The sequence below is a fragment of the Necator americanus genome, chromosome X (assembly GCF_031761385.1).
Source record: "Necator americanus strain Aroian chromosome X, whole genome shotgun sequence".
Taxonomy (NCBI): domain Eukaryota; kingdom Metazoa; phylum Nematoda; class Chromadorea; order Rhabditida; family Ancylostomatidae; genus Necator; species Necator americanus.
In genome coordinates, this window is record NC_087376.1 from 14216437 (window position 1) to 14240883 (window position 24447).

General features: G+C 42.8%; 2 protein-coding genes across 3 annotated transcripts; one reads left to right on the forward strand and one right to left on the reverse strand.

Annotated features, from left to right (window-relative positions):
* Positions 1-6331: 6331 nt before the first annotated feature.
* RB195_023033 (uncharacterized protein) lies at positions 6332-6631 on the forward strand (the record flags this gene model as incomplete). Its single annotated transcript, XM_064210331.1, has 1 exon — positions 6332-6631. One exon carries the CDS (start codon positions 6332-6334, stop codon positions 6629-6631), a length of 300 nt encoding a protein of 99 aa, XP_064066212.1.
* A 7770-nt stretch (positions 6632-14401) lies between these two features.
* On the reverse strand, positions 14402-24290 carry RB195_023034 (uncharacterized protein; the record flags this gene model as incomplete). 2 transcript variants are annotated; one of them, XM_064210332.1, is made up of 8 exons in its annotated part: positions 14402-14441; positions 14578-14702; positions 16551-16688; positions 16750-16836; positions 22755-22949; positions 23036-23185; positions 23353-23443; positions 24208-24290. In XM_064210332.1, the coding sequence occupies 8 exons, from the start codon at positions 24288-24290 to the stop codon at positions 14402-14404; spliced, it is 909 nt and encodes a 302-aa protein (XP_064066213.1). The 2 variants fall into 2 exon arrangements, with proteins under 2 accessions (XP_064066213.1, XP_013302405.2); XM_013446951.2 differs by having other exon boundaries at positions 14578-14747.
* Positions 24291-24447: the final 157 nt, after the last annotated feature.

Genomic DNA, 24447 nt, shown 5'->3' on the forward strand with positions numbered 1-24447 from the left:
ATATAATATAATATTATATTATATTATATTATATTATATTATATTATATTATATTATATTATATTATATTATATTATACAACATTTTATATGTATTATATTATCATCATGCTATATAATAACGCGCTTAGTCGCGCTTAGTGTGTGTGTTTGTGTTTGTCTGTACTGTACGAAAATACTCCATAATGATGCAAAACTCTGCACCGATGAGGTGCCGGACGATTGCCATCCACTTGATAGGCGAGCACTCTACCTTTTCACCATTGTCTAAAGTTATGTGCCTATCTATGTTGGCTTTGATAAGGCAAGTTAGTTTCTCTCATATGTTAGTGAGAGTAAATAAAGTTTTATGTAAATGTACACTTCCAAATTTTTAAACTATCATGCTATATAATAACGGGCTTATTCAGTCACGTACGTGGGCCTGTGTATGTGTGTGTCTCAGTCAAGAAATTCCAAAAAGAGAGGGAATATTATGGCGTCGGTTTATTGTTCAAGCACAATTACAAGATGACGTGAACATGGCAAATATCCCAAACGCAGACATCAAAAGCCAGTATGTTAGAAACAGATTATACGATAGATACTGCATCTATGAAAGATGTGTTATTTGTCCTTACGGAAAAACAGGCGACTGCGCACAAATGGGGGTAATATATGAAATTGAGTGCTTGATGTGCAATGCAACTTACATTGGGGAGATCCGTAAGAATGTTGGAGTGAGGATTAATGAACATATAGTAGGAAAACGATGAAAAAGCTTGATAACACCACATCCGGAAGGAAGGCAGAGACATTAGGCCCACAACGGAAACGATTGTGATATGAAGTGTGCGTTATACTGGTTCACGAAACAAAAATATCGGCGAGGAAGGTGTTAAAGACGTCTCGGATTCTTAAAAGAAACTCTTCAATGAATAATAGGAATGAATGCTTGTCGATAACGAATGAGTTCTTGCCTGTACCGCCTTGTGACCTGTAACTGCCTGATATTCTGTGTGCAGATCAAATCATCTTATCTTCACGCAGCGATACTCATTCGCAGGTACACTGAGTGCCAAGTGTGTGCTACTAGCCGCACCACATCCGGTTGAACAACACGTAAGATTATTTTCAATGTGGATGGGTTCTGTTTTCACTACCTTGAACGATTATCGAAACACTAACCCAGGGTAGTGTGGCACGTGACGGGTGAACGTAGCATTGTTTCAATCATCCCCTATTCAGACCTCTAAAGACGGCCAAAAGTCGAAACGTCAGGCAACTAAAGAGCTCCATCTAAAAATCTCGCAGGCACACTATTACAAAATAAAGAAGGAATATGCCGAGGTTTCAATACAAGAGAATGTTTGAACAATTCCATTGGAGTGGCATTAACAACAAAGCAAACACTTTTTTGTTGTGGGTTATCTTTGAGCTTTTTTTTTGAAATAGTTCGCTGCGAAGGAGCCAGTAGCAGTGTGGCGTTTTGTTGACATACCGGACACAGCTTTCGTCCTAAAATAACGATATCTTTGAAAAGGTCTTTCCTATGCAGGCAGAAAAGTAACGAGTTGCAAACAGTTACCCATAGCGCCTTTTCGAAATCGCATAGTTCGCATGATACTGTATGTATATCAAGGCTACTTCACGGTACCCAAGAGGCGAATATGGTCAAAACGAATCTTGCAAAAATATGTTTAGATAACGGTGTTCCAGACGTGGAGCGTTCAAAAGTTTCAAAAACGTCGCTCTCATCAGCTCCATTACAAAATTGTTTTCACCACAGCTGTTTTCACTACTCTACTCTTCAGCTCCACCTCAAAGCAACATACTGCGAAAATGACGCTTTTGGGTGATCCGCGTGAGCCAGCCAATATATCAAATCAGTATCTTTTTAATCCCACGCCTGGCAGCGTATCGATCTGCATGATCTCAATATGAAAGGGTGGATGAGCTGAGGAGTTTTCGAACCATCGACCATGCAAACTGTGTGAATTTCTCTTACCACTAGGCAACACCCACTCTAATGTTGAAGTATACACATTTTAATAAGTAGTACGAAGCAACTACGAGGATAAGTTTCAAGAAAGATGAAAGAATGGAGAAAATCGCAAAAATAAAATAACTAGGGCTTGAGTAGGTAATTTCACGTTCTCTTCCTTTCCTTCCCTCAATACAGCTGTATGATATTAGCTAAGAACCGAATGAGCATTTTGCAAGAGAGGGCAAAATGTGCAGGGAAACAGGAAAGCATTCGCAAAGATATACAGATTTTGACTATGGTGAATGCTAAAAATAGAAAATGAAGTGTCATATAAAATGAAGGTACTTGAAAAACTGAGAAAATCAAGATACAGAGATTTCATCTCGACTGTTGTATATGTGGGCATGCCGAAAATACAAAAATATGATTTGAGCACTTCTATACTTGCAGAGAAGTGTATGGAATAAACAAGCCATGAATTCATTTCCTCAACCGTTAAACGGAACCTCCGAAGGACGTTGTTTTTCAGTCGTGTTCACACTGCATTTAATGCAACCGACAACGGGTTAATTGCTAATCGTTTACGGAGAAGGAAAACCTCGCTCGGGAACTAGTGATATTTGTGCTGCTCAACTAAAAGGTACAACAAACGAAAATATTATTTTGAAGATAAAAGAAATAGTTATATGAAAAGAAAGAAAGTCCTAGTATTAATAATTGCCGAAGAAAAAAATGATGCTAATACAGACAAAAGCTGGATATTCTGCAGCTACCTTAAGGTATTTTAAAGCCAGCACTATTAGCACACATTTGAACGGAAGGTTGGCTTTTAGTTTTTACATTGCTTCTCTAATTAAATGAGGTAGATCTAAGTTGAAGATTACAATATGCCTTCAAAACGCTGTTTAGTTAGAAAAGTACTGAGTAATTGCAGAACTTGATAGTTGCAGACTGAAGGTCTCTGTGGAGTATGAACCCAGACACCCCGTATATTTGAAATTGAGGTACTGATCTGGATAGTAAGTACCTGCAGTAATTCTATAATACGTTGATGCTATGCTCTTCCTACCCCTGCTAGGATAGCAGCAATCATTTTTCTGAATTTGATAGGAATAGCAAAACAGAAAGATATCAAAAATTGGATTCCATAAAGGCGCTCAGTAACATCTGAATAGTGACAGAGTAGTGGATATCACAACAAAAACACGAAATCACGTTGTATTTCTTCACCAAACGAAGATTACCAAAAGACGTCAAAGGCAGCGTTCGGCAGAATTTTTGATGTTGAGAACATTCTTGTAGTTTAACAGATATGATTCAGGGTGCAGTTCTGAATTATCAACGCCTAATAAATTGGGACATCCCCTGTAACTCGTGAGATCAGACACATGCACAAGATCGATAAGTTCATCTGACGAAGCAACTTCTCACATCCGCACGATTGAGGAAATGAAAGATCATAGAGTGTACTTCGTCACTCGCACATATTAAAAGGTTTGTTCACTGAGGAATATCGCAACTAGTTTATTTTTTGCGTTTCCATTTTAACGCTGAGAAACGGATCAACCGTCAACCTCAGAAAGCAGTTACGGTTCAGCGACGATAGATTGATCACCCGCCACAAGTGGATGCAGTTGACGCCGAACGTATTGAGTCTTGATTACGCGAGACGTCCACGGTGGAGACTCGGTCCTGACAGCTGTTCATTATAATGTTGGTGTTAATGAGTTTCTACGAGCTTTTTTCCCAGTCTTTCTTGAAAGATTTTTCCTGTTCTTTCTTCTTTCTCGAGATAACCCACAATGCCGGTCACATAACCTTAGTAATGCAGCTGTCTACTCCAAAAGGAAGAGACGTCCTGTTAACCAAAAACCGGAGAACTATAAGCCAACGACGTGCCTACGTGTTTTTTTTTATTACTTTCGCTTAACAGAAATCTTCGCTTTAATGATCCGCATTTGAGTACCGTAAGATACCGCAGTGAACAACGTTGACGATAAGAAATATTGATCTTGATCTAATACATTAGCTCAGAATCACACAAACCACAGTCAACAAGCTCACGTCCGAGCTAGCCATGCATTGCAAAGAGGCGATAAAAGTAGACACAAGGAAAAGACATCAATGTTGGCTGAAATAGAAGAAACGAGAACGAACAACAAATGTGTTCTTCGGAGCTTTGGCAATCACAAGACCGAGAAAAAAAAAATGGAACGCAAAGGGAACGACCATCGCATCGAGAAAGCGAATGGAGAAAGTTGACTGCGATTTTTGCTCGGATCTATTCTCTTGAATAGTAACATGCACTTTCCTTCTCACCATCTTCGTGAATATGAATGGCTCATCTTGGAGGATTCCCTTTAGAATCACACCCTTTTTCAGTAACCAGGGGAGGCTCTTTACGCGTTACCTGTCGAAATGTTCGAAGCCGACTGTGTTATTTTCTCGAAAACATCATGTCAACTACGCTATAACGCACCACATCTTCGTCGTAGATACAACTTATTGAGCTAGGGAAACCAAAGTAGAACTTAGCATTCTGCTTCTCGCTAGGAAATTTACTGGTGCCCTAGTAGCACTACTTTTTAAACTCGTTTCTGAAACGTTTAGTGTCAATTTCAATAACTTTGTCCAATTTCTGTGCTCTCTTTCACACTTTTTTATACCATACCATTTGCATATTCCACTGATTTCATGTCCGATCAACTCAGACTCTTGAATTTGTGTGCTACACGGCTTGTAATTAATTGCTATGCTTTTGAATTTCATTTGTTACTTACTATAATAACTTTTTTTAAATTTTAATTTTGACAAATGTGCAGCGCATATAAAATAATCTGAAACTATTATATATATATATATATATATATATATATATATATGTAAAATCATACGTATTATTTCACAGTAGGTTAAAGGTCCGCTGTCGCCGCTGATCTAAGGTTCGAAACAGCCCTAGTGCCAACCAAGTCTTTCATCCTCCGGGTTGATAAATTGGTATCAGACTTGTCTGGAAGGATAAAAACACTGGCTTGATCATTGCTGGCCCCCACAAGTCATTGTATAAGCCAACACGCGCTCCAAAATCTCAACGATTACAAATTGCAGAAAAACGCGTTTGCGCATCCCAAGTGAACTGATACGCCAGTGACTTTATCCTTTACTTTTATATACGAAACGAACACAAAAATATAAAGGATAAAGTGTCTGGCGTTAATCAGTCCGCCTGGGATACTCCCCACGTTCAGTCCAATTCAGAATCGTTTGAGGTTTACGAATGTATAACTGAAATATACAATGACTTGCGGGGGGTAGCCGATGCGTCAAGTCAGTGTTTTATCCTCCCAGACAAGTTTGGTACCAATTTATCAACCTCGAAAGGATCAAAGGTTTGGTGAGCACTAGGGCGGATTCGAATCTCCGATCGGACAGACAGCAGAACCCCTCTCTGACTACGCTACACCCGTTCCATATAAATATAAATTATATATATTGACCAACAACAAACCAGAACTTTTGAACCAATCAAAACAACCTAGACGATTTCAAGTGGCAAATTTCATCTCTGGCTGTGAAACTGAAGAGAAATACAACGAATATAGCTTAGCACAGTCTTGTAAAAGGTGGTGTAGTTAGAAGGAAAAGTTGGTGAGTATGTACTTCATATTGTAATCACGTAAGAATAAAGATCCCTCACAAGTTGTGGAAAATGAGAATCACATCACTTTAATTACTTGCTTAATCAGCGGGCTAGCCTTATGCGTGACGCGACTACCCGCATCTTCGCCGAGGAGTGTCGTCTTTGACGAAAGCCCTGGTCAACCTACTCGATCTACAGTTCCACAGAATTTATCCATTTCTGTTCTATATCCTACGAGATCCCAGAACTCCCTTATTAGAGGGATCACAGCCGGCTAGTCGCGAGTCTACGTGGCACGTCCCCAGATGGCGTCCCCGCGGACCAAAAGCGACCTTGTACCTGCTCCGAGACGCAGGCGGATTCAGATGAGCCCCTGTTTCTGCTGTGCCGCCCAAAAGCCTGCTATCAATTGACTGGGAAGGGCAGAGGAGGGGGTTTGGAGTCGCCTCCAACAAATAAGCTCGACTTGTCCACTACGGGAGGGCGTAACATCCATTAAAAACTCATGGCACTACAGGCCTGCAACCTGCCCATGGGTTTTAAATTTATATGCAAAACACAGTAATAGAGAAGAGTATCCCGATTACGGAGGAAAGCCTGGTACGGTAGCGCAGGAAAAGCAGAGTTGCAGGAGCTATGTAGGAGACCGAAACGGAAAAGGACTAGGATAACGATTTGTACTTATAAGCCTGTACGCTTGAGTCGGATGCGGCCAGTGAAGATCTGATGATGCAAGCCAGGAAGTTTAAATATGACGTCATCGGACTGATCGAGACGAGGCGACGCCACCCACTGACCGCCGTGTATCAAACTGGGGAAGAACTATTCTTAGGTACATGCGACAGTAGAGGAGTTGGTGGTCTCGACAACGCGGGTATGGCAAAAAATATCAACTCTTTCGAACTATTTACGACCCGAATCGAACATCTGCGGATGAGATGTGGTCCAACGCCAGCTTTGACAATCTCCGAGCTCCAAGATCAAGCTAGGAGTGAGAAGAAGTCGAAGCTTTCTATATGGACGTGAAGAGGTTCTACAGAGAAGATCATACCTTCTACAGGGTCATAATTGGTGATTTCGAGGCCAAAATTGGCCCTAGAAGAACGTCTGGAGAACTTCACATCGGAACCCACAGCCTTCAATGGAATGAGCAAGGAGAGAGGCTTTCCGAGTTCATCATGACGACTAAGACCATCCATGGGAACTCGCAACTCTAGAAGCACTCCTCTCTCTTCTGACGGATTGTACCGACATTTATACGGGATCGGACCATCGCCTTCTTCGAGGAGGATTTTCTTTCACAAGGAGAGGAGAAGAAGCCTGAACATCCGAAGTACCTCCTGCCAGGCAACATCATCACACTGGCGGCTCTTCACTCGTTATCAGTCGAAATGCAAGGCTACTAAACAATGGAAAACCAGCAAGACCGTGCTGATGTATAAGAAAGGAGATCAACATTAGATGAAGGACAGCCAAATCTACATTAGAAAAAAGGCACCTTTGCGAGCAAGCAGGGTTTCGATAAGGGTATAGTACGATTGTACACATACACACCATTTCAAAACTCGGAGAAGTATCGCGAGAGTACAAGATGCCGCTGCGTCTCACTTTCATCGATTTGAAGAAAGCCTTCAATACAGTTGAGATCGAAGCGGTCATGGAGACCTTGGACAAGCAAACTCGTGGATAGCAGGATGGAATTAACCTGTCCCGGCGGCGGTCTTAACGCAGTGCACACCCCTATTAATGTGCGTGCATTACAACCATGAACAATTTTTCTGGTACTAGTAGGTTCTTCGACCCTAATTTTAGCATAGAGAGCAATGTCCATAACAAATTGGTGTATCGACTTTGTTGAACGACTCAAGCAAGATCTAGGACAGATTGCAAACGTCTTTAAATCATGCCACCCTGCCTCGGGCTGTCTCGATCACGCCAATGACGTGAGTAATATTCACTTCAACCACAAGAATGTTGCGAGATCTCGTTAAGCTTGTACTGAAAATGCCCTGTAACTAACTTATTAGAAACGTCTGGTACTATACCCTGGTAAATGCAATCATGCGAGTCTTTCCGAAATGCCAACTAGGAATCAGAGAGTACTGACAACCGCTTGAACCCAAAGGCTAACTTCTTCGCTCTGTGACTGAAAAACGACTGAAGTTGTGAGAAAGATTTCCAACAAGGATGCGATGAGGTCCCAACTCCCCAACGAGGTTTTTGTGATTGACTTTTATCGCCAATGCTGTCAAATGGCGAGTCTACCTATCCGCTGTTCGCTTCCTTATGATGTACGGATCGGAGACTTGAGTAGCACCGTCTAGAGATGGAGATGCTCAACTGCATGGAAAGAAAACTGTTGAAACGACTTCTAGGCGATTTTGGCTTATGATTTGGTACAAGGAGGCCTTAAGAGTCAGGGCGCTTTGTTCATGTTGCCTGAGGGTAGTTTCGAATCCAATCGGAAAAAGCCAGTGTACACATAAGGAGGAGTTTTAAATGGAAATGTTGAAAAAAAGAAAGAAAAAGATCGCATCTTCAGACGCCACTGCAATCCATCTATTTTTGTGTAATCTTTCCTCATATTTTTAACACCTAGTGATGTCATCTACATGGTTCTCGTACATTAATTGTGTTGTTGCACGCGTGCTCACTTGGCCATAGATTATTGTATCTTTTATATCACACTTATGTAATTACTCTCCTGCGTTCTACTATTTATCCAATTACCTGTATTGCACCTAACTACATTATTTGTGTTTCGTTCAATTACACGTGCAATGTTTCTTTCATATCTGTAACACCGTGTTATTTATATCAATTTGGTTACCCAAGTTTGAGGTGTCTAACTACATAAATGTTCCCCCCTCTTTACCACTAGAAACTTTACTATACCAGCGTCGAAAACTTCGCCGTGATCAATTTTATGAAAAATCAACATCAAATGAGTCTTGGCAATACACGTCTTTATTACATGCGCTTTATTTTAAATAAGTTAATAATCAGATTAGATTTTTTATTATTAGGTTGATGCAAAAATAATGCACGTTTTTCACTGCTTTAAACTGAGGACCACCTGCTGAAGGCAATCATAGAAGGCGAACCGCTTGAAACAACGCAAGAGATCGCTCAAGAACTGGACGTCAACCATTCAACAGTCGCCGGCCTTTGGAAAAAATTGGAAAGGTGAAAAAGTTGAACACTTGGGTGCCGCATGGACTGAGCTAGTCCCAAAGAAACCGCCGTTCCGAGATCTGCTCAACCCTTCTGTAATGCAACAAGAGCGATTCATTTCTCGATCGTATTGTTATGTGCGATGAGAAATGGATATGTGCGATGAGAAATGGATCCTTTTGAAACAACAGGAAGCGTTCTGCTCAACATATGAAGCTCCCAAGCACGTCCCGAAGAAGACCAAGGCGACTATGTGGTGGTGTGCTACAGGTGTAATCCACTACAGCTTCACGAAACCTGGCAACACAATCATTGCAGGGAACCACTGAAAAGAAGTGCACGAAGTGCACTGAAAACTCCAACTTCTTCGCTCGCCGTTGGTCACCAGAAAGGGCCCGATTCTCTTACACGACAATGTCCGGCCACACTTTTCTTCACTTTTTTTAAGGTGACGCTATTGAAGTCGAAAGTGTTAGGGTACGAAACTCTGTCCCACCCACCATATTCGCCAGAACTTTCACCCACAGACTGTCACTTTTTGAAACACTTGGACAGCTGCCTAACAGGTACGATCTTCCAAAACCAGAAAGTAGGACTTTTATGCAGCGGGATTAAACAAAACTGTGTCTCGTCGCAAAGATGCGTGGGCTGTGATGGTTCTTATTTTGAGTTACAAAGGTGAGACGAGTTATAGCGTTGCGAAGTGGATTTTTGAAAAGGCATTATTCAGGCAACCTAATATCAGTGGAATCGGGAAGGTAATTGTTGAGCGACAACTCAACAGGAACTTGTGACACTGTGATCTATACATTTGAAATACTTTGAATTTGTTCAGGTACTTAAATGGCCCATCTTTACTGAACGTTCGGATCCCGGCAACGTTCCCAGTCATTCTATTCCCTCGCAATCGCCAATCTTCGTATGTCTCGTCAGTGACGTTAACGAAGTCCTTAAAGCGTATCAAACTGAGCTTTCACTGACCCATTTGCGCCGCCAACACATGAGCCAATCTCGTTAGCCGTCGTCCTCATCTTCGGTTAGCATGTTCTTGAATCTGCTCTACTCCATTTATCACTTTTTTTCACAATGTGGCAAGGCCATCGTTCCTCGGCTACTGCAAAAATCTGCTAGATGTTGTGTGCCACGGTTAAAGCTCAGAAGACATTTATCAAAAGCTCTGAGGGAAGTAAAGAGTTTCTTAGACGATGCAGCGTTGTCATCTTCATTGTGTAGCAGAACGCTGGAAAGTCTGTCGACCCGAACAAGTAAGCACAGAAGTTTTGTACTGTAGCTCTGCCAGGTAGGAAAGCACCTCACGGTCCTCTCATTTTCCTATTCGATACTTTTCAAAGTCAAAGTTCTCATGTTGATAGAAACAAAAATTCAGGAGGAATCTTTCGTCAACATTCTCTTCTTCGAATTGGACGATTTCATTATCCATTCCAATACAGTCGCCAACAGCTTCGGCGGTATACTATATCCATGATATGTTTTGTTGTATCTCTTTTCTAAGAGGTAAGATCAGGTAGTGGCGAAAGAAGGTGCAGAAACCGTTTCAATTGAATAATGTTCTGACATACATTCATACCTTCGATAGAGCAGGACTAACTTGTAATCGTTTCTATGCTGCTGAAACCTTTCTCACAACTGACGACGGTTAGGACGAGGGCGAATGGTACTTTCGGCAACTTTTTTCACCCTCAACCCATTCTGGATGTGATTCGTGTAGCTGAAATCCTCATGAAATCCAACTAGTTGTTCACCATAGTTTTTCTAGAGCTCCTTGATATTTATTTATTTATTATTATATATGCGCATGAGAATGATTTTCGTGAATATATTCCAAAATAGAGTACCCAGTTATTATATCGGTGGTAGTTCCGAGGGTTTTCTTGATCACTTAAGGATTACAACTATTAGCGAGGTCCTCCGTAATTTTGTATATTCTCTTCCTGAAAATGGAACGTCATGTACGCCGCAATAATTCCATAATAACAGTGGTCAGCTGTTCCAAGAAAGGCTATTGACATAAAATGAATTCCAGGAGACGTGTCAGGTTCCATGCACCTATTCGTAGCACGTATTTTTGAAGCGAGAATTCGAGAGGTGATACTTCGCCAGAGGTTGTTCGGGCTTGACACGGGAGTTGAGACACAGCAAAAGTTTGACTAGAACTTTTTCGTAGTCGTTTCAAGAAGAGCTTTTGTTGGTGAAACGGAAGATCATTACATACTCTGGTCACGGTGCACCTAAATTGGCTTGTAAAATCAAAATCGTAGACCTCTTTAGATGCTCATCGCAGTGCCATGAAAACACCTATTAGGGTGTTCGGAAAGTATCTGCCGAAATTTTCGCAGTAACGCAGACTTTTTGAGATGTTCTTGTTCTGGAAGTTTTAAATATATAAGGACACTACCGCCTGTATGCACATAACATATCTGCTCCCTCTTCCTTGCCTATTTCATCCTATAATGGCCGAACATTCCACACATATTCGACACGAGGAGTAGTGGAAACTTTTAACTGAGCTTTCTGCACACGCTGACCACGGTTCTTACAGATGTCAGGAAACTTCCAAACTTTTCGGACTTTTAAGACAATCTATGAACTTCTTTCTGGGATTTTTTTAGTCAGTTGTCTTTTTTGAGCACGCCCTTCTTGTCACATTTGTATTAGTGCCAAGTGTCCGGTTACGAGCGCAAAAAAAGAGCAAAGCTGAGTTGCACAGCTGTCAAAGAAGGGGGAATGACAAAACCTATTTACTTCTCGATTCCGAAAGTAGAAAGTCCTGGGTTTTATATCAGCATATCTGGAGTGGCAGCTGCGTAATGTCGTAGTGTCGTAACGAGTTGACGTTTCCAAAACAAGATCCTCCCAGCTTCTTATCTCTAGCAAATTAGTACTAAAGATTGCACAACGATCATGATCGCGGTCATCAGGTTAGCCGATTTTAAAATGGAAATAATTAGGTCTCGTCTTGATACGGATCGATCCACACCATCCATGCGACCCACATGGTCCTTAGGCTGTCTCAACAGGATGCTACAATAAAATGTCCAGAAAAGAAGGATCACGATTTGCCGATAAGCATGCCCAAAAGGTCAATACTAGATGTAGCCAGTGTTATAAACATTAATGTATTGACTGTTTCAACAGGCAAAAAAAGTGTTCGAATTAGCTAAGTTTCTAAAATGAATTAGTCAGTTTTGAGAACAGATTTTCCATGCTCACGATGTTTGCAGTATCATAGGGTTACCGTCGAAGTGTTAAACATGGCAAAAAAATTGAATACGAAAATTTGTTGTAGTCTAATCCACGTAATAAATTAAATCTGTAGCTTGTTTCTTTTTTTAATGTTTTTGTCTTCTCCAGTATTTGCACAAAGAGTTCTTCCCAATCGTTGGTGATTTTTCTGTGCGGAGCGTTTGGTACTTTGGTCTGTGTGTGTTTGTGCTTCTTTTTTCTCAAATTACAAAACTTCCAGTGCTCCCGTTTTTTCATGTTGTCATAAAAAAAATCGTAGTCTGAAGGTATTTCGTGATGTTTTCACTTTTTTTCGCGATGTGTAAGGTGACATCTTGAACGTGTTTTTGAAAAATTGAAGGTGAGAAGAAGGTGAGAAGTGAAAATGAGTCCCACGACGTCAAATGAGCGGGTTGGTGTCAGAAGGCGGTGAGACAAATTTCGCGATGCTGAAGTGGTGCGCTAGCGCTAGAAGGCAGAAGGACATTGTGCGATGTCCGACAACGTCATTGTGCGCCCACACTCGAAAGTACTGAGATTGGTGGGACGGCTTCTTCCGCGTCAGAGGGATGCGCCTGTGCCAGAAAGCAGATGGATGTGGTGGGACCAGTCCCACTGTATTGCTCTGCATTCTTGGTGTAGGAGTGGTGCGCCAGAACCACTCCTACACCAAGATACCACGTGTCCAACGGTGCCAGTCAGACATGTTGGTGCCGGAAGACGCGTATCCACCAGCGTCATATAGATGCTTGTACCAGAAAGTAGTCACAGTCCCTAAATATCAGAAGGCAGCAAAGTGAAGTGAGACGGCTTGCTTGCATCGCGAATCACCGAAATGTGCTCCTTAGTACGTTCGCTTCTGAATACGTTACACATCGCCAGATGATTTCTTAAAAAATTATATACACGCATGCAGAGACAGCTTTGAGTACGAGCTAGCTGTTCACCTGAGCTGACGCAAGATCCTTATCATGAGTATGAAGATGACTTTTGCATTATTTAGCACTGTCACATCATTCAATGGTGACTGTTGGGCACGAGGATGAGAAAACCTTGATGCTATAGCGGTATAGAAGGACGAAACATCATGCTATAAAATAACGGGCTTAGTCTGCCACGTTTCTATGTGTAGGTCTGTGTGGAACGAAATATCAAAGCAGAGAGACGGATGGCGTCAAATTGGTATGTCAGCGTCAGAAAGCAACAGAATGGGGCGAGTCGGGTCCTATGGCGTGGAATTGGTGCGTCCACACCAGAAAGCGCATGGAACTGCAGAGTTGGCGCGAGCGTAATTATTGGTAAAGCAGCGCTGGGCAGTAATTCAAAATTCCATTCCACGTCTACTCCTCTGTGCGTTTCCCTTATGTTGGAAACATCAAGAGCTGAAAGCAGCCATCCAAACAGCCGTTCAAATAGTAGCTAACAGTTCAGTTGATCTGACGTCGAACATTAGCTTAGTCAGTACGATGATGGCATTCAAATCATTCTATGTGAGACACATCATGGCACATCATCCTATGCTAATTGTTGAAGAAAAGGACGACAAAATGAAATACTTCAAATACTGTTTCCTAATTGTAGCGGCAAAGAAGGAATATGGAGTAGTGGAGTAGGAGTGCAAAATAAAATTTGAATATTCTCAAAGTAGAGAGCCGACCCCTATAGGAAGAAAACCATTGAATCTTTCACCAATGCTGAAATGAAAAATGGATGAAAAAAGCGTTCTTAGAGGAAGAAAATTCAATTCTGTGTATTTACAGAAAGGGCCAGTGCTTTCAGGTTTGACCGTCTATTTTATACTGCTCTTTTAAAATAATGGAATTATAGACTTCAGCAAGCTTTCGCGAGTTCCTGCCCTAATTAAACTGTAAAGAACTGTAGTTCATTCCTTCTCTCTTGACTAGCTCGATAAGAGTATAGATTCTCGATATTTTTCGTGAAACATTTGCAATTAGAACGCTCAAGTCCACATAAATCTCCGGATTTCATTCTTGTCATGCAACTGAATTTCACCTTACCACTTTTGATGGTTCGGCAAAAATTTTACACGAACTAGTGGAAAGCAACAGCTACAGGGTTTCCCTTCGTCAGTATAGCATACTTCCCTAATTGCGACAATTAGGTGAAGGAACAACGTCAATAGCTCTTGTTGTCTTGCTGTTTTTGTTAATGTCATTTTCATTTGTGTTATAGAGCAGAACAAATACTCCCTCATTTTAGCATTGGTATGAGAGAAAGCAGTAAATCATTGCATGAGTAATAATGGAAACGCTTTAATAGATCATCTCTAAAATGAACACAGAAATGCTGCAACTAATTCCACAGATAGTTTTCCAAGTGCCTGCTAGTAATCCCGTTGTCGCAGTGGAAGCATCAGCATCAGACGCAATAACTCTTGTCACCAATTGGTTCTTCGCAGCTGAGATAACCTTTTTTATTTGGAGCGCCACTTATAAGTTCCTGTTAATTTCCAAAAAAAAACTCTTCTTTATTATCAAAAAGTTGTTACAGGCAACATGCAAAAAAGTGATCATTCAAATAGAAAATTTTCCTACTCGAGATTTGATTCCTTCTTTGCAGTTGCGAGTTTTGAGTCAAACATTGAAGCAAGGATCCTCCAACTCAGCATCTGTCTTCTTCTAACTTCGTTTTCCAGATAGTTGAGATCAACACTGCTTCTCTGAATTAACAATTCAGCTTCCAGTTGTTCTTCAGTGAGTTGCGCCTGCAACAAAGTTTATAACGTAATGGATATTAATATTATATTATTGTTATTGTCATTGTTATATTAATGTTCCTGCTGTTATGTTGCTTTCATCATGCTTCTCTGCCCCATCCGGTCGACGCATTAAGTATTACTTCCTCAGAATATGGAAGAACCCTCAATCGAAGCGATTTCCAAGAAGCACATCTAAGACTTCAAAATGTTATCAGCTATTACTAATGTCATCAAATTGATTTTTTGTTGTTATGTCCTGTCGTGTCCGACACCGCTGCACTATACAAGGGGTGACTCGGAGCACTTGGGGTTAGTTCCTTTCTTTCTTTGTGGCGTGCGTTTTGCACTGTACTGTCGTATTCTCGTATTTGAGCGCACACCATCTACCAATTACAACCGCATATACCACTGTTGGCTGTCACGGGCCCCGAACCGCTAATAACTCACCATTTTAAGCTGACATCCATTAACCGCATAACCATCTTGATATGGGTCTGTCGATGCCACTTGCCTGTTGTGTTGTGTATACTACGTTGCTGGTTTGAATTAATGCCTTAAAGATAAACCGCATTGTAATACGCGAGTGCCGCCCAGTACCACATACCACTTGGGAGGGGGCAATAGGAATAGGATGTAGCCCCGAGACTCTTGAAGGGAGACTCGGGCAGGGGGACGGGGCGCTGGGCGCGACCCTGCATGGTTCGAAGTGGCTAGCTAGCGCGAGCCCCTTTGAATCCGTGCAGTCGGCTCAGGTTCCTGCTTACAGATGCCTACCGCTCCTCTTCCGGTACACGACATGTCCCATGCACGCGTTGTTAGAACAGAATCTAAATTCCACCTAAGATTCAAAAGCTGATAATTGTTTGCAGAAAATTTACTATGTTATTTCCGGATTTGTCGCGAATGTCAGGATAATTTTGTCTAGACCGTTTTCGAGTTTGAATAAGTAGTCTTTGAGCGACTCGACCAGATTTGTTAGCACAAAAGTGTAGATACTTTGACGCTTTATGCATATCTTTTAATAGGATTGAGCAGCTGCAATTGACATAAACAAACTCCGAGTAGCGACTGATATGATATTGCACACAATAAACTTCAAGATAAACATGTCACTTTGAAAATGCGTTGTGTACTTCGGATAACGTCTACGAATTTTTTTTCTGTATTATTATAGCGTGATGGTTGAGAAAGAACACGATCATGAGGCGTGATTTTCCACAATTTATTGGCAAAATACGTGGTCTTTTTGATACTTCAAAACAACTCTGTAAGAGATTTCTCCTTAAAACAAAGAAAGCCCCTATGCTTGGTTACTGATACAGAAGAGTAATGTGAAAACAGCCGACTTTCTTAAACCTGACAAATCATTTCCAGATTACAACCTATTCGAGCACTATGAGACGAGTTGGTAGGAGGGCTAGAGATGACAAGTTCAGCGCGGAAGATCATGACTAGTTTGTTTCAGTTGCGCTTGTAAGTACAACAACAAGCGGTCGAAGTTGATATCTAACTAACTGCTATCCCTTTAACTACAATGTAGATGATTAGTCGTAAAAATCACATGTAAATGTTGAACTACAGCTGGATGTGAATGGTGCAGTCTCACCAAAACTGATTCCCAGAAAGTACTTTTTTTAATTGAGAAATGAAATTGTGAAATAAATGGTTTATGTTCTGTCATGTGCCCTATTCTTACGTTAAAAAACAGAACAACTTATGGATTTCCAAGGACATAAAGATCAGTTACAAACAGAAGGAAAGAACTGTTGTCGTTTCAGTCGCTATTGTGACTGTTTATAAAATTTATACCTTAGACTGATCATCGAGAGATAACAGGCTGCTGCAACTGATTACAGAAGTCTGCGCCTCCATTTCACTGATTTGCTGCTGTATCTTGATTGAATCGTTTCCTGCGTGTTCTCTTCGCTCTTCAAGTTTTTCAATCAGCTGTAATGGGAGATATGAAGGGAATGATGATAACAAGACATTAAGATGGACATTATCGTACAAGTTCCAGTCCTCCGTGACCGATTCCAGCCTGCTCACAACGTTCTTTAAACTTTGCTTGCTTCATTTGGAAGACTTCGTCTTCATTCTAGAAAAGGAATCGTTAGTTGGAAATAGCCACGGTAACTCCTTGCCAGGAAGCGAAAAAGCTGATCCACGCTCATTCATTTCATGAATAGCTTTTACGAAAACACTTCTTTACCAAATTACCACTGTTTTCAGTAAATGCCTCAACAAATTATAGAATGATGGAACTGGAAACGAACGGTGGAAGAATGCGCTGTGGACGAACGGACAAAACTGTATGTTTTATGCAAAGGAGGATCAAACGTTACACCTTTTGAAACCTTGCAAAGCAAAACATTCTTTCTTCTGAATTCGTTTTCTGCAACCCTTCAAGAGTACCTCATTTCGATTCTTATGTTTGACTATTCTGTAGATTTGTCGTTACTCTCCATTCGTTTTCAAATATAATTCTGTCCTTGTCACACCAAAACAATGAAAACAATGAAATTTCGAAGTTATCATTCCATAAATAATTTCTTTCCTACTAAAACTGTCTACTTGAGATATGTAAATGTAATAAGTACATAAATTGACTTTCCGAGTTAACGGTAAGATTTTTTCCTCATTTCGAACTCCTGAAACCCACATTCAGCTTCCATTGTTTGCTGATTCCAAGTCGCACTTTAGAGAGGACAATACAAAAGCACCATGTTTCTTAAGTGACACATGTAGCATAGCTCGCGGGTAACTTCTCACAAAAACGAGTAAGTAACGAAAGAGAGCAAAGTTGCGTATTTGTTCTTGAAAAAACCATGTTTTTTTAAGAATAACATTCAAATCAGAATGTTATCAAAAATAAATAGTTCTCTAATAAGATTCAGTACTAAATCTTTTTTGGCTAAGAAAGCAAGTCTTCTAATCAGGTTGGCAATGTGCTATTCCGCTAATTTCTGAGAGTCTCAGAACTCTTTGATATACACACAGTAGCGACTAAAAAGTAATTGACAAACGGTTTTTTGAGGCTTTCTCTTCTGGAAATCACTGAATCGTCCCCAAACGTGCACTAGATTTATTCTGAAAAAAAAACTTACTCTGAAAAATGGGTTCACTTTGCTCCCTATTAGTATTATTATTGCTTATTATTTATTAGGATTAGTATTATTTCCGAAGATCTGAAAATGTTCTTCTTCACTTTTCTAATTTTTAGTTTATTTTGTATATTTCTTGTGACTTCCTCCTCTTTTTCTCTCAGACTTCCTTTATTTTATTGCTTTTTTGTTATATTGAGATTATGGCTAGAACATTCGAAGCATGTCAGATGAATTTCAAAAATCCATTCTAGGAGTCTATCGTAGAATGAGACAAGTCGAATTAGCAAAACTATTTAACGTCTCGCAACTATGTATCTCTGCTTGGCATAGGATTGGCAGAGGATTCATCTTCCAGCAAGATAATGACCCGAAGCATTACTGCTCATATTCGTGACTGGTTCAATCGGCGTATATTGGTAACTCGTGTCGTCATTCGACATTCTGGATTTGGCGTTGCTCCAGTTACTTTATATGCTAATACAAGTCTGATCGTCCGGCTTACACCGGACTCTCAGACTTTGTGTGGTGTTCGCTTCGCTCACTTTTATCAACTAACCAAAATATACTTTTAAATTGAAATTCAAAAATTAGTGGTAGTGATATTTTCTGTAAATAATAAGAGTTCTGTTTTCATGTTGTTTTGTTATTTTCTTCTTTCTTTTTTAATGTATATAAAGACAAAAAATTTCATAGTTTTTTCTAAACGCGTCAGTTCTACATTTTGAGAATATTCAAGCTTTAGCTTCAAACACTACTTCGGTTCGAATATAATATATACACAATTTTAAAGCATTACGCGAAGAATGGGTGTTCTCCCTATTTTCCTCAACAGCTATCAAGGAATGATGTTTAACATAAAATAATGTGAAGATCATCGTACTGATAAAGGTAACGTTCTTTGTCAAATTATGTAAGCTGTTGGCTACTATTTAAGCAGCCGGTTTCATTCGTGTTTCCATTTTCTGAGGAGCACAATACCAAGCTGAGGCAAACGTGCAAGGAAACAAACGCACGGAGGAGTCATAGAGGTGATGAACAACGCGCGCAGTAGCCACGGGTATCAAACGGCTGCAACGTGCCATTTAACTTCTGCGACACGCAAAAAAAATTACTGCAAAATAATACTGTACAACAGTTCACCGCTGTCCGTCGCACCCAATTTTACAGCTTTCGGGTTCTCAATGTGCTCCCCTCGCTTGCACAACTCTTCTTACTGCTGAACAGCACTTCTACTGAAATTACTCTGACCCTAAAGGTTACTTTTAGCTCAAAACACTCATTCGTTTTCGTTCCCTACACAGTGTAGACACGATTTGAAAGTGGTATTCGAAGAATGGGTTTTCCTGTTGTTTCTCCCTAACAGTTACGGCAGAATAATGTTTAACATGAAATGACGTGGACAACATCATCGTACTGATAAAGATAGCGTTCCACGTCAGATCACATAAACAGCGTGCTACTATTTAAGCAGCTGTTTGAACGTGTATATCCAGTTTCTGAGGAACAGCGGAGCCGAGTAGGTGGAGCGCAACGCCGAAAGTGGTTACAACTATAAAACGTTTACAACGTCTATAGCTTTACGACGCCGGCACACCAACTCGACGCCATTGGACCCGTCACACCCCCTTCTAAAGGTATCTATCATCGGTGCACCAACTCTACGCCATTGGACCCGTCGTACCCCCTTCTATAGGTATTTGGTGCCGGTGGACCCGTCGCACCCCCTTCTATAGCAATCCGACGCTGTGGACCCGTCGCACCTCCTATAGGTATCCGACGTCGTGGGACCCGTCGCACCCCCTTCTATAGGTATCCGACGCCGATGGACCCGTCGCACCCCCTTCTAAGGTATCCGACGTCGTGGGACCCGTCGCACCCCCTTCTATAGGTATCCGACGCCGATGGACCCGTCGCACCCCCTTCTAAGGCTATCTGGCGCCGATGGACCCGTCGCACCCCCTTCTAAGGCTATCTGGCGCCGATGGACCCGTCGCACCCCTTTTAAGGCTATCTGGCGCCGATGGACCCGTCGCACCCCCTTCTATAGGTATCCGACGTCGTGGACCCGTCGCACCCCCTTCTAAGGCTATCTGGCGCCGATGGACCCGTCGCACCCCCCCCCTTCTAAGGCTATCTGGCGCCGATGGACCCGTCGCACCCCCTTCTAAGGATATCCGGCGCCAATGGTCGCACCCCCTTCTAAGGCTATCTGGCGCCAATGGACCCGTCGCACCCCCTTCTAAGGCTATCTGGCGCCGATGGACCCGTCGCACCCCCTTCTAAGGCTATCTGGCGCCGATGGACCCGTCGCACCCCCTTCTATAGGTATCCGACGCCGTGGACCCGTCGCACCCCCTTCTATAGGTATCCGACGCCGTGGACCCGTCGCACCCCCTTCTAAGGCTATCTGGCGCCGATGGACCCGTCGCACCCCCTTCTAAGGCTATCTGGCGCCGATGGACCCGTCGCACCCCCTTCTATAGGTATCCGGCGCCGTGGACCCGTCGCACCCCCTTCTAAGGCTATCTGGCGCCGATGGACCCGTCGCACCCCCTTCTAAGGCTATCTGGCGCCAATGGACCCGTCGCACCCCCTTCCAAGGCTATCTGGCGCCGATGGACCCGTCGCACCCCCTTCTAAGGCTATCTGGCGCCGATGGACCCGTCGCACCCCCTTCTAAGGCTATCTGGCGCCAATGGACCCGTCGCACCCCCTTCCAAGGCTCATACCCTCGCCCATAGGATCGCGGACCCGTCGCACCCCCTTCTAAGGCTATCTGGCGCCGATGGACCCGTCGCACCCCCTTCTAAGGCTATCTGGCGCCGATGGACCCGTCGCACCCCCTTCTAAGGCTATCCGGCGTCGATGGACCCGTCGCACCCCCTTCTATAGGTATCCGACGCCGTGGACCCGTCGCACCCCCTTCTAAGGCTATCTGGCGCCGATGGACCCGTCGCACCCCCTTCTAAGGCTATCTGGCGCCGATGGACCCGTCGCACCCCCTTCTATAGGTATCCGACGCCGGGGACCCGTCGCACCCCTTCTATAGGTATTTGGCGCCGATGGACCCGTCGCACCCCCTTCTAAGGCTATCTGGCGCCAATGGACCCGTCGCACCCCCTTCCAAGGCTATCTGGCGCCGATGGACCCGTCGCACCCCTTCTAAGGCTATCTGGCGCCGATGGACCCGTCGCACCCCCTTCTAAGGCTATCTGGCGCCGATGGACCCGTCGCACCCCCTTCTAAGGCTATCTGGCGCCAATGGACCCGTCGCACCCCCTTCTACTTCTAAGGCACTGGCGCCGATGACCCCCACCCGTCGCACCCCCTTCTAAGGCTATCTGGCGCCGATGGACCCGTCGCACCCCTTCTAAGGCTATCTGGCGCCGATGGACCCGTCGCACCCCCTTCTAAGGCTATCTGGCGCCGATGGACCCGTCGCACCCCCTTCTAAGGCTATCTGGCGCCGATGGACCCGTCGCACCCCCTTCTATAGGTATCCGACGTCTTGGACCCGTCGCACCCCCTCTAAATCCGCGCCTGGACCCGTCGCACCCCCTTTTAAGGCTATCTGGCGCCGATGGACCCGTCGCACCCCCTTTTAAGGCTATCTGGCGCCGATGGACCCGTCGCACCCCCTTCTATAGGTATCCGACGTCGTGGGACCCGTCGCACCCCCTTCTAAGGCTATCTGGCGCCAATGGACCCGTCGCACCCCCTTCTAAGGCTATCTGGCGCCAATGGATCCGTCGCACCCCCTTCTAAGGCTATCTGGCGCCGATGGACCCGTCGCACCCCCTTCTATAGGTATCCGACGTCTTGGACCCGTCGTGCCCCCTTTTAAGGCTATCTGGCGCCGATGGACCCGTCGCACCCCCTTCTAAGGCTATCTGGCGCCGATGGACCCGTCGCACCCCCTTCTATAGGTATCCGACGTCTTGGACCCGTCGTACCCCCTTCTATAGGTATTTGGTGCCGGTGGACCCCTTCACACCTCATTTTATAGCTTCCTAGCTTCGAGGCATTAACTCGACGCCGGTGGACCCGTCGCACCCCTCATTTTGAATTTCGTGACTGACACACACACACACAGACACACAGACACACGTGACAGAATAAGCCCGTTATTATATAGTAGATTTTCGTCAAAAAAGTGGAGATAGTTGCTCTGGAGACGTTAAACAGTTTTTCTAATTCGACTTGTCTCATTCTACGATAGACTCCTCCTAGAATGAATTTTTGAAATTCATCTGACATGGAGATGCTCTGAATATTCTAGCCATAATCTCAATATAACCAAAAAAACAGTAAAGTGAAGGAAGTCGAAGAGAAAACAGAAACTAAAAATCAAAGAAGTGAAAAAAATTTTCAGTTCTTCGGAAATAATATTAATCCTCAGAAAACAAAGTTAACCCATTTTTCAGAATAAGTTTCTAATCCCAAATGGCAAATCTGGTGCAAGTTTGAGGACCATTCAGTGAGTTTCAGAAGAGATTTCAGAAGATTTTCAGAAACTCAGAAAACCGTTTGTCAATTGATTTTTGGCCGCAACTGCATGTGTGGGTACCAAAATGTTCATTACAGCGTCTACTTTGCAAATATTCAACTATAGCTTTACGTTTCTCGCACTTGCACCACATGTAAGATATCGTAAAGGCGCAATTATTTCAGAGTCTGGTCCCCTAATTTGTAGCCGCTGGTAATTCATAAAATAGGTGTTTTCATAAAAGTCTATCAAAGTTCAAAATAAGTCAGATATGTACACCTCGCTATCACACTACATGTAGTGGTATAGAGCAAAATGAATCAAGAATGAAGAAAAACCAAAAAAAATGCGCATCAGGTCTTTTTCGTTTTCTGGCGAGGAATTATCGTGGCTCCCGTATGAAAGCAACAATAAAAACTTTACATCAAAAACTCGTTGCAAATCGTGACGTTTCTTCTTGAGAGGAGCCATGTGACTAGGGCGTTGATTAGAAGTGAGTTTGAAGCTAGCTATAATTTTTTTCAGTTCCTCCACATCCGATGAGGGCTGATCTGCCATCCTTAGAAGAGTAAGTGACGTCATAATACCGTACTCACGTGCTTCTCCCCCAAAGCTCTCCTAAACTATGTTGATTTTTTTTTAATGTATTAATGAACTCGCAGTAAACGAACGTCTTCCTCATAATGCTACATCTATACACTCACTATTTTCTCTTTTAGATCTTCAAAGTTCTTAGCTAGTATGTCGGTCGTTCTAAGCAGAACATCACGCTCCGTTACCATTTCCTCGACTTCTGTTTTTCTTCTTTTGTAAACTGCTTTCCTATTCTTCACTTGGTTAACGTGAAATTTGAACTATAAAGTTACAAATGTACCGTTTTTCTCTGTAGAAGCTAGTAGAATAAATAATAAGATCTACGCATTTTCAACTAATAATCAGGCATACAGTAAAGTCGACGGTGTTAAAAACGCAAGAAGAGCACCTGATTGCAGGTTTTTTTTAGATGATTTGAAAGCAAAACCTGGCGTGTGCACATAACGTCACCTCCGGCTGTGTTACGCAGGTTGCTTGTCTTCTGTTTCACTTTTTGTTGTAATCGAACCAATTCGTGCCTTAAAAATGCGATTTAAATATTCGCATTTTAAATTTGTGAAGTATTGATATTATCGACTATGTAAACATGATTCTACATTTGAGTCTACATAATTCATGTTAACGAAACTCAATAAAATTCAGTATGAAGTGATGTGCACTGGATTGAATTGTAGGACAACTGCTACTGTACGAATCGTAGATGTTGTGCGGCTTACTGTGCTACGAGTGGGAGTTTGGCTCCACGGTGCACGCTTAACCTACGAATTAATGGCAAGAAGGCAGTGAACGGCCCTCTTTTAACATTAGAAAAGAGTCCATGTTGAGGAAGTGACCGCATCCCTGTTTCTGATGTGCCAGGTTCAACTCATATTCTAAATGTATGAGTAAGTAGGATTGCTCACGTAACCATTTTTGGTTGCGCATACAGATTGCACTCTGAAAGTGATTACAAAGAAGTCGTCCTCAGCGAATAAGCTTCAACGTTGATTGCCAATCCGTAATAAAGATTGCTAACAATCTTGGCTCTTGAATTGAAGTTTGACCTTTCTTGAATTTTGGCATAATGACAATTTGAAGTCATTATGCCAAAATTTAAAGAAGGTCAAAGTATCAAGCTTCAGTGTCGTTCAGGCGGCAATGAATCACCTCTTAAGTCGGATCAGAATTGAGCTTGTCTATCTGTCTGCAGATTTTCCCCGCAAAAATCGCACTAAAACGGACTCTAGTGATGTGGCAGAACCACGAAGAATGGTGCTACAGAAGTCATTTAAAGGCAGCATACCACGAATCTGAGGTGATGCGGATTTCAGGTGCAGTATCCGTTACGGGATCGTAGATTATGGAGAGGTGGGTGATTCCGTCCATTTCTTTCTAACTGGCGTAAAAAACGGCCCGGAAGATACGGCTTCGAGCGTTCCGGCGCGCTACTTTCTACAACGAGTTCGATTGGAGCGCGCCAGCCTTGTGCACGCGCCGCATCTTCCGGGCCGTTCTTTACGGCGACTAGAAAGAATTGGATGGA